Below are 11145 nucleotides of genomic sequence, written 5' to 3'. Positions count from 1 at the left end.
TACCTTGCCACTTTTATTGCAGATCTGACCATTACCTTGGCTGCACACACAACCTGACAACATTGAATTTGCTCCAACACGCACAGGATATAGGATATCGTGCTCTACCTACCATCTGCCAGCACCGGTAACTTAAACAAATGAGGCAGAGATGATATAGGTTATTTTAAGTAGCCTGGTAATATGTTTTCAGTTGAATTCTCCCTATGTACAGACTTGTGATTTAAGAAATATTGAATCTTAAATAGTTAATGTGACTTGATTTTATCACAGTGATTTGCCATTATTTTGACTTGTTTTTAATACAAGATTGTGGACATGGAGAGCAATCAGAACATCACCAGTGAATCTGAACACAGGTTTGTGTTCTCCACGGTCCTGGTCGGGCTGGTGTTCGGCATGATTACACTAATAACCATCTTCGGCAATGTGCTGGTGTGCTTAGTGGTGGGGTTGAACCGTAATCTCCAGAGCCACACTAACTGTCTTATTGTGTCCCTGGCAGCAACTGACCTACTGCTGGGTTTGCTGGTCATGCCTTTCTCGGCAACTTTAGAGCTACTTAATTCAGAATGGCCTTTTGGGTCCACCTTCTGTAATATCTACACCAGCTTGGATGTCATGCTGTCCACCGCTTCTATCCTCAATCTCTTCATGATCAGCCTCGAGCGTTACCTGGCAGTTACTGCCCCTCTGAGGTACACCACGGTCATTACTCCAAAGAGGGTTACCATCTCACTCAGCCTGATTTGGTGCATCTCCATCATGTTCTCCTTCTTGCCCATCCACATGGGATGGAACACCAAAGAGCAAACCTCGAATAAGACCAATGAATGCTACTTGGAGCTGAACACAGCCTATGCCATTGTGGATGCTTTCATCACCTTTTATATTCCCTTAGTCATCATGAGTCTAACTTATTACAAAATATTCAAAATTGCAAGGGAGCAGGCCAGAAGAATCAACATTACCAGCAGAAATACAATTCTGAAGGAGCATAAAGCAACGGTAACTCTTGCAACCGTGATGGGAGTCTTCATTATTTGCTGGTTCCCTTATTTTACAGTGTTTCTCCATGATGGGATTTCAGGGATTCGATCTGACAATACCACCTTTGTTGTGGTGCTATGGTTGGGTTATGTCAACTCAGGTATGAATCCCATAGTTTATGCTGTCCTCAACCGGGATTTCCGCATGGCATACCAGAAGCTACTGTTTTGCAGGAAAGGGAATGTACGCAGCAAGCACTCACCATTCAACCACCTGGCCTGTCAGTCCGGGAATGAACAGTGCCACCAGTTGGTCCGAGTCTTGGATGATAATGAGCCTAGCTCTGACGTTACTAAAGATAGCAAAGATACTGGTATCTGCAAAGAAGACTCTGAAAGGTAATACACCTGCTGCTTTTATCTTTGATAGTTAAACTGCAGCTTTCTTTGAAGTTTCATATGTTCATGTCTTGCTAAATCAAACAGTAGGCATTGCAGGTATGTGAAAATAAGTGGGAATATGCATGGTACTACCCCATGCAAGAGGAATTGAGTACAAGAGTACAGACCTTGCTCTGATTATGTAGAGTTCTAAGCAAGACTGCAATTGGAATATTGTGTATAGGTCAGGTCTCCCTACCTTGGGAATAGTATATCTGTCTTTGAAGGAGTGCAGCAAAGGTTGATCAGAGGGATGGCAGGTTTATTGTATTAGGAAAAATTAAGTAGACTGGGCCTAAACTCTTTCAGGTTTAGAAGAATGAGAGGTGATCTTATTGAAACGGATAAAATTCTTAAGGGGCCTGACCAGATAGATACATTTCTATGATTGGGTGCCTAAAATCACATCCTCAAAATAAGCAGTCGGCCATTCAAAAAGAAATGAGATAAGATTTCTTCACCTCATTAGTCATGTGGTCATATATCTCCATCATAGGTTGCTATTACAATAATTAAATATTTGTTACAATCAGATTTGGTAGACTTGCAGGCAATTCTGAAAAATGTAATATTCTATTAGCAGCACCAGAAATTACTTTTTACTACACAAGTCTCAGAAGATTTTGTACTTAGTATCAAGGACATGATAGGTGAATTTTAATTGCTGTGCATGGATGTCCAATGGAAAATAAATATAATAGAGAGTTAATTAAAATTTAGAATAGTATCAGAAGATGTGAATAAAGGTGAAAATGTAAAATAAGATATCTTTATTAGTCACATGTAGATCAAAACACACAGTGAAATGCATCTTTTGCGTGGAGTGTTCTGGGGCAGCCCACAAGTGTCACCATGCTTCCGGTGCCAACATAGCATGCCCACAACTTCCTAACCCATACGTCTTTGGAACGTGGGATGAAACCCAGCACTTGGAGGAAACCCACGCAGACATGGGGAGAATGTACAAACACCTGACAGACAGTGGCTGGAATTGAACCTGGGTCGCTGGCGCTTTAATAACATTATGCTAACCGCTACACCACCGTGCCTGTAGATGTAATATACTGTGACCTTACTAAGATTTTGTTAAGGTACCTCACAGAAAATATGGATGATATTAATAGGAGTGCACTTTGACCATTGAAAATTGGTTATACTGTAGGTTTGCTGTACCTTCGATTTGTTGGGAGCACCATACATATAGCTCATTGTTATTTCTAGACAAGCTGATCAAGCAATTTAAATGGTTAGGTTTATGACTTCAGTTGATGTAGTTATCAGCCTATATCTTTCTCTGTGTTGTCATAGCCATTACAAGGCAGCAAGTAAATACTTCAGACTGAGGTTAACTCAATAGTTCTACCTTTGCATGCATTAGAGTTTTACCATGGGACTGCAATAAATGTGCTCAAATTAGCAGTTTGCAAATAACAGAAAACTCTATTTTTGGTGGGCCGAAGGGCCTGCTTTGTGCTGTATGGTTCTATAAATAAAATGGATATAGGTAGGAAAAAAGGTAAAAAAAAACCTTTGAAGCATTTGAACATCAAAGGGAGTTCTTTCAAGGTAAATGGGATGTCTGAATATAAATGGCTTCCTCATTTATAATTATCTCAAAAAAAGTGTCAGTCTATATTTAACTGGATCCAAACAACTTGGGAACTATTGGTTTATCTACTGGAGACAAGTAATGGAAATGGAAAAACTCAAATTCATAGACCACCAACAAGAATTCTAAGTCAACAAAGTATGGTAGATGTATCAAAATTACGTCTTTGCAATTCAGTGAGAATTATTGATTGGTTAAATAAATACATCCAGTTGTGTTCCTAATATTTTTATATAATTTTGTTCATGGGTTTTGAGCCATTTTTAATTTTAATGTGTGGCTCAGATTATTTTATAAAATTATCTATAATGACGAAAATACTTATTTTGCACTTATGTACATTGGTCAAAAACTTCCCAAAGTATTTCAAGTACTGTGCGGTGGAGTCATTGTTGTATATGTCCATGATTAGGGGATTGTACAGAGTAAATAAAATGAAATATTCTTATTCATTGAAGGTGAAAATTTAAGGGTCATAGAATGAATGTAATTAACAAAAGAACCAGGAGTAATATGAAGAACATTCTTTTACACAGTCAGTGTTGAGGGTCTAGCATACACTGTAATGTTGGTTTTAAAGCAGATTCAATTGTTTTGTTCAAAGGGGAACTGGATAAATTTCAGGGGCTCCCTCGGTTACAGAAGACCTGACTTCTTGAAGCATTTATGGGATTATTTATGTAAGGTCTAATCAATATAACATAGGTAGCTATAGGAAAGAGGGTGGCAATGTAGCATTGAGAGGAAACAAAGTACATTAGGAAGTTGAGGATCAACTATTTTGGGCAATGGGGGAAATTGTTCATTTCTGATGTATGAAAAAATTGGTTTATAGATAGTTCTCAGGAACAGAACCCCTGCCTGTATCTGGAAGTATTTGCAGAGCAGGGAAGTGGGAGTAGCTTGCCTGCTCTTCATGGACTTTATAGGCCAAATGACTGTCTTCTGTTCTTGAACTATTCTCTGAATAGCTTCTGAATGGGGACAGGAGTCCTGGGAATGTCTGCAGAGAGCTAAAGCTTGAAAGCTAATATTTTGTAAACAATAAAGTTCATGCATTTGAAGTCAAGATTGGTACTTCCTGCAGTGATTTAATAGGAAGCAAGGGAAGATAATTGACATGAAATTTTAACTTTGTTTCTCTCTTCACAATTGCCACCTGACCCACTGAGTATTTCCAGCATTTTTTTTGTTTTTTATTTACTTCAGCAACTGTTTAGTTCTTCCACAGATCATAGTAGTAATGAGCATTATGGAATGTGACTACTGGTTTACTTAGGCAAGAGGTTACTTGTATGATTTTCATTTTTGGCAGGGAACAAAACCACATATGTTCAAGATAAATTCTATAACAGACTTCAGCCTCTGAATCGCCAAAGATTTCCAAATAAAGCATTCAGGGTTTATTGTAGCTACATTTTGAATAGTCTGCTTTTTTACTGCTCTAGATATTAGTTAAAAATAGAAATAACACTTATATTTATACATTCTGGGAAATGAAACTCACCTTCAGGACTGATCAAATCCAATGTGCTTTGGATTAGATGCAGACCCTGTGCTAAATGTCAACAAGATACTTAAGCTGTTACCTCGGTAGAGCAGCTCTTGCTGCAGCATTGACGTTTCCACTTCTAACTAATAAATCCAGATAGAATAGTCATCCTGCAGTAAATCATGGGAAAATTTGCGTTAAACAATGGCAAGTTTTCTGTCTTGGGATGAGAACAGATTAGGAATTATGTTGAGACTTTTAAAGCTCATTTCATTTGGGCACTGACAAAAAGGAGATTTTTTGTAACAGTAGTCATACCTGGATTTGAAACTAGATCTAAAGGATGATAGGTTCCCACTTTATTTTCAAACAAATGAAAATGCATTTCCAAATCTTCAACAGATGCAGAATTAACCAGGTAAATATTTTGAACAAAGCAGAGTATATTTGTCTAAATTACATATTTGTAATTCAGTGGAAATTATTACTTTGATCACTGAATTGTGCTTTTAATATGTTTTATATACATAGAACAGTACAGCACAGGAATAGGTCCTTTTGACCAGAATGTGCGAGCCAACCAGGGTGCCAGTCTGAGCTAATCCCATCCACCTGCCACATCCCTCTGTATCCTGCCTGTTCATGTGTCTGTTAAGATGCTTCTTGTTTTGACCATAGGAGTAGAATTAGGCCATTCGGCCCATCAAGTCTGCTCTGCCATTCAATCATGGCTGATTTATTTTTCCCTCTCAACCCCATTCTCCTGCCTTCTCCCTGTAAGCTTTGACACCCTTACTAATGAAGAATCTATCAACCTCCGCTTTAAACATACCCAATGACTTGGCCTCCACAGCCGTCGGTGGCAATGAATTCCACAGATTCACCACCCTCTGGCTAAAGAAATTCCTTCTCACCTCTATTCTAAAGGGACGTCCTTCAATTCTGAGGCTGTGCCCTCTGGTCCTAGACTCTCCCACTACTGGAAACATCCTCTCCACTTCCACTCTATCCGGACCTCTCAATATTCAGTAGATTTCAATGAGATCCCCCCTCATTCTTCTAAACTCCAGCAAGTACTGGCTCAGACCATCAAACGCTCCTCACATGTTAACCCTTTCACCCCTGGGATCATTCTCATAAACATCCTCTGGACTGTCTCCAATGCCAGCACATCCTTCCTTAGATATGGGGCCCAAAACTGCTCTCAATACTCCAAATGTGGTCTGACTAATGCCTTATAAAGCTTCAGCCTTACATCCTTGCTTTTATATTCTAGTCCTCTTGAAATGAATGCTAACATTGCATTTGCTTTCCTTACTACAACTCAACCTGCAGGTTAACCCTTAGGGAATCCTGCACTAGGACTCCCAATACGATTGCTATTGTATCACTTTGATGGGATTGTATTATAGGCCCTCCAGTAGTTAGCAGCAATTAGAGGAGCAAATATGTAGGGAGATCGCATATAGCTATTGGAATAATAGGTTTCTAATAGTAGGCAATTTTAACTTCCCTATTATTAACCGGCACTGCCACTGTACTCAGGGATTAGAGGGGGGCAGAATCTGTAAAGTGTGTCCAGGAAAGCTTTCTGAAGCAATATGTAGATGGCTGTACTAGAGAGGGGACAACACTGTACCTCTGATTGGGAAAGGAGGTCGGGCAAATGACTGAAGTGTCCACAAGTTAAATCCAAATTGGGGCAAGGCTAATTTTGATTGCATTAGGCAGGAACTTGTAAAGGTTGATTGGAAAAGACTGTTAGCAAGTGAAAGGATGTCTGGCAGGTGGGAGGCTTTTAAAAGTGAGATGGGGATAGTTCAGGGCCATAATATTCCTGTTAGAATAAGGGGTAAGGCTAGCAGAAATAGGGAACTCTGACTGATGAGGGATATTTAGGCTCTGGTCAGGAAAAAAGAGGCATATAAAAGGTAAGGGCAGCTGGGATGAAGCGAATCCCTTGAAGAGTATAAGGGAGGTAGGAATACACTTAATAAGGAAATCACGAGGGGAAAAAAGGAAACATGAGATATCCTTGGCAAGTAAGGTAGAGAAGAATACCAAGAGATTCAATGTACATTAAGAAGAAAAGGGTAACCAGGAAAGAATAGGTCTCCTTTAGAATCAATATGGTTGTCTATATGTGGAGCCGTGGGAGATGAGCGAGGTCTTAAATGAATACTTCTCATTTGTATTTACAGTGGAGAAGATCATGGAAGCTAGGGAATTCAGGGAAGAGAATGGTGTTGTCCCAAAACATAGTGGTATAACGAAAGAAGTGTTGGCGGCCTTAAGAGGCATGAGGGTGGAAAAATCCCTAGGACGTGACCAAGTGTTGTGGGATTGTAGGTTGTTGTGCGAAAGTAAGGGAAGAAATCACTGGGGTCCTGGCAGAGATTTTTGTATGTTCCTTAACCATGGATGAGGTACCAGAAGACTGGAAGATGGATAATGTTGTACCTTTATTTAAGAAGGGCTGCAAGAACAAGCCAGGGAGCCTACATTGGTGGGGGTAAAGTTACTGGAAGGGATTATGAGAGACAGGATCTATCTGCATTTGGAAAGGAAAGGACAGATAAGAAAGAATCAGCATGGCTTTATGCATGGGAAATCACGTCTCACAAATTTAATCGAGTGTTATGAATAGGATACCAAGAGGATTGATGAAGTCAGGGCAGTAGACATTGTCCCCTGCTGTTTGTCATGTATATTAACGATTTGGATAGTAAGTTTGCAGATGACACCAAAATTAGAAGATAGAACACGTTACAGAAGATCGTACAGTACAGGTAAAGGCCCTTCAGCCCATGATGTCTGTGCCAATTTGAACTGCCCATTTGCCTGCACATGGTCTATATCCCTCAATCCCCTGCCTGTTCCTGCACCTGTCCAACTGCCTGTTAAACATTGCTGTTGTATCTGCTTCCACCAGCTGCTCTGGCAGCGCATTCCAGGCACTTACTTGTGTAAAAAATCTTGCCACATAAATCTCATTTAAACTTTCCCCCTCTCACCTTAAAGCTATTTCCTCTATTATTTGATATTTCCATCCTGGGAAAAAGATTCTGAATATCTACCCAGTCTGTGTCTCTCATAATTCTATATACTTTGATCAGGTTACCCTTCAGTCTCCAACGCTCCAGAGAAAACAACTCAAGTTTGTCCAACCTCTCCTTATAATTACTACTCTCTAATCCAGGCAACATCCTGGTGAACCTCTTCTGCACCCTCTCCAAAGTCTCCACATCTTTCCTGTAATGCGGCAACCAGAATTGCACACAATACTCGAAATGTGGCGTGACCAAAATTTATACAGCTGCAACATAACTTCCCAACTTTTATACTCAGCGCCCCGACTGAAAAAGCAAACCTGCCAACCAACCAAGCACTTCACCTGGGTGAATTTTGTTTGTCCTCACCCAGGTTGCTAGATGAAGTTGTACCTGGTGGAGAGGTGTTCTGGGAGGGACAAACTGGTACACCCCAATAGAATTATGACTCCAGCCATCTAATTACAGACTGCAGCAAATGATGGACGACTTTTTACCTCAGACCAACTGAGCTGAAGAAGATGCACGATGGTGAGTGCTAACAGGAAAAGTAACAGAATTAATTATTCAAAGGGGCAATTTGATATCTTCACATATTCTAGGGTACTAGAGCCTGGTGGAATGATATATGAAAATATACCTTTATTTTTACCATTTTTTTGCTCCTTTCAGTTTATCTCTTACTGGGATATACCTCCTTGGCAACTTGCAACAACTTCTCCATGGGGATAATTCTTCATGGGAGCAGAGGGAAAGAAAGTTGGAAATTAATGGCTGCCATGTTGGACAGAGCCAGGAAAATTTAATGAAGTAACTAGGCTGGAGGTGGGGGTCGGGTGTGGTTGGTTTGCAAGCAATCACCATGGGAAAGCTGCAGATGCTTTTCTTAGAATTACTTCATGATTGTGCAGGCACGCTCATTTCTGGCTGGTGAACGTATATAATAACCGTGAATGAACAGCCAATCAGTTCCTAGAATAGTTTCCGACTGAAATAGTGCAGTTCAAAGAAACAAGAAAGATCTTTCCAAAGTTTGTAATTATTGGTATTGGTTTATTATTGTCACTTGTACCGAGGTACAGTGAAAAACTTGTTTTGCATACCGATCGCACAGGTCAACTCATTACACAGTGCAGTTACATTGAGTTAGTACAGAGTGCATTGAGGTAGTACAGGTAAAAACAATAGCAGTACAGAGTAAAGTGTCACAGCTACAGAGAAAGTGCAGTGCAGGTAGACAATAAGGTGCAAGGTCAGAAGGTAGGTTATGAGGTCAGAGTCCATCTCATCGTATAAGGGAACTGTTCAATAGTCTTATCACAGTGAGATAGAAGCTGTCCTTAAGCCCAGTGGTATGTGCCCTCAGGCTCCTGTATCTTCTACCTGATGGAAGAGGAGAGACGAGAGAATGACCCAGGTGGGTGGGGTCTTTGATTATGCTGGCTGCTTCACCAAGGAGGGGAGGCTGGTTTCCGTGACATGCTGGGCTGTGTCCACAACTCTCTGCAGTTTCTTGCGGTCCTGAGCAGAGCAGTTGCCGTACCAAACCGTACCAAGACATTTCAAATTTACATTGTCATTATCCTTAATATGTTTAAGAAGACATATGTAGTTGACCAGCATTTGTTGCCAAAATAATAGAGAGGCAAATGAAATTTACTGTTGCTTATGGGCAAATACCAAATGGACAACCAAGTTCTAACATCCAAAGGATAATCTTCATTTGTATCATTTTACCATTAGTTCACAAAAATGGCAATTCATTGTCAGGTTCACCATTGACAATGCATTGAATATTTTGCAGTTGTTGCATACAATCAACATACTAACACTGGCACAGCATTTAAGGCATACAATTAAGAGCTCACCAGTTCAATAGTGCTAAATTCATTCATTACTGCCATTAATCCTTTTGGCAGTGAAAATTAACTACTAATAATGAGGAATCTCATTTCTTTAGGTTTTGAATATTTTATGGAGATTTTAAAAATGTCAGATATAAAATTATTTTGTTCTTACTTTCTTCTCTGCCTCTTTTTCTCTCTCTTAGTTCAATCTTTCTTTACCCTCCTTGTTCTCCTTTTGATACTTGATTAAGAGTCAACTCATCTCCATTCACTTACCTTCCTTGGCACCCACCCCACACCTGAATTACCTTATCTAAATATCAAGGGTTTTTCTTGTTGGTCATAAATGTAAGTCAAAAGGGTCAGCAGGGCCTTCACCATCACCTTATAAGTTCACATGAAAGCTTTGATAGTAGCAAAGCCCTATCAAAACGGTCAGATATTCAGAGATATTTAAAAGCTATTAATAGAACATAGATTAGTACAACACAGGAACAGGTCCTTCGGCACATGATGTCTGCGCCAAACACGATGCGGAATTAAACTAAATCTCTTCTGCCTACGCATGATTCATATCCCTCCATTCCCTGCATATTCATGTGTCTATCTAACAGCCTCTTAAACACCACTATTGTATAGGCAGATACATTAGGGACATTTAAGAGACTCTTAGATAGACACATGAATGGTAGAGAAATGGGGAGGGCTATGTGGGAGGGAAGGGTTAGATAGATCTTAGAGAAGGATAAAATGTCGGCACAACATAGTGGGCTGAAGAGCCTGTACTGTGCTGTAATGCTCTATGTTCTATGTTTTATGTGTATCTGTATCCACACTACCCCTGGCTGCCCATTCCAGGTGCCTACCAGTCTCTGTGTAAACACTTGTCCTGCACATCTCCTTTAAACTTTCCCCCTCTCACCTTAAATGTATGTCATTTAGCACTTGAGATGTTATACCTTTTAAAAAAAAATATTTAACAAAGATGAAAATAAAATAATTATTCAATAAAATATAACTAGGTAAATATTAAACATAACGAGAATAAATTTTAAACTGAACTTACCTCCCCCTTTTGTTCTTCACAGCCTGACAATCACCAGTGAAAACACTGGAGCACTGGATCTTCTGCCAGGCTAACCTGTTGCAGGAGCTAATTCTCCAGCATTATTGTGGGGGGTCTCAACAAGGTTGAGTTCAGCTCCTTGACTCCATGTTGCAAAGGGTGTTGAAGCATATACTCCCCACAAACATGAAGTTCACAACTTCTACCTTTGAGTATGCAAACATGCAAGTCCCAGACTTGCTGGCATTTGAATTGGTCCACCAGACCTGCTGACATTTACTGGCAAATTCTGGGACAATATTTGGCTAATATGTGTTAATCTTGTTTCTTTCTCTGCCTATGTTGCCTGAAATGATGTATGTTTCCAACAATTTCTGCTTATTTTAATTAAAATATAGATCGTCACATACAATACCGCATATTTTAGCGAGTGTAGTAATTTTCCCTCTATTATCTGTGCCAAATGCAGGATAGGTGAACTTTGCTTTTGAAATTGGTTTGATTAAAATTCAGAACATTAAACTATACCTTTGATGATTATAATAGAAAAAAGAAAGTGATAAAAAGGCACTTACATTTAATTAGCATCTTAAATAACAAGAACTTTTCAAGAAAGCTTTGAAGTGTCATCATTGTAGTGTGACATCAAGA

At 39.7% G+C, this 11145-nt stretch overlaps 1 protein-coding gene across 1 annotated transcript; it reads left to right on the top strand.

The window, feature by feature from the left end:
• Positions 1-318: 318 nt before the first annotated feature.
• On the top strand, positions 319-1392 carry LOC127569190 (histamine H2 receptor-like). The gene has a single exon (XM_052013588.1). It carries the CDS (start codon positions 319-321, stop codon positions 1390-1392), a length of 1074 nt encoding a protein of 357 aa, XP_051869548.1.
• The last annotated feature ends 9753 nt before the right edge of the window (positions 1393-11145 follow it).

This window comes from Pristis pectinata, chromosome 4 (genome assembly GCF_009764475.1).
Source record: "Pristis pectinata isolate sPriPec2 chromosome 4, sPriPec2.1.pri, whole genome shotgun sequence".
Taxonomy (NCBI): Eukaryota; Metazoa; Chordata; class Chondrichthyes; order Rhinopristiformes; family Pristidae; genus Pristis; species Pristis pectinata.
The sequence above is the reverse complement of the archived record's forward strand: the minus strand, read 5'-3'. Positions and strand labels throughout refer to the sequence as shown.

Bases quoted from the DNA above. Each gene is read 5' to 3' on its own strand.
- LOC127569190 (XM_052013588.1), top strand. From the start codon at position 319: ATGGAGAGCAATCAGAACATCACCAGTGAATCTGAACACAGGTTTGTG.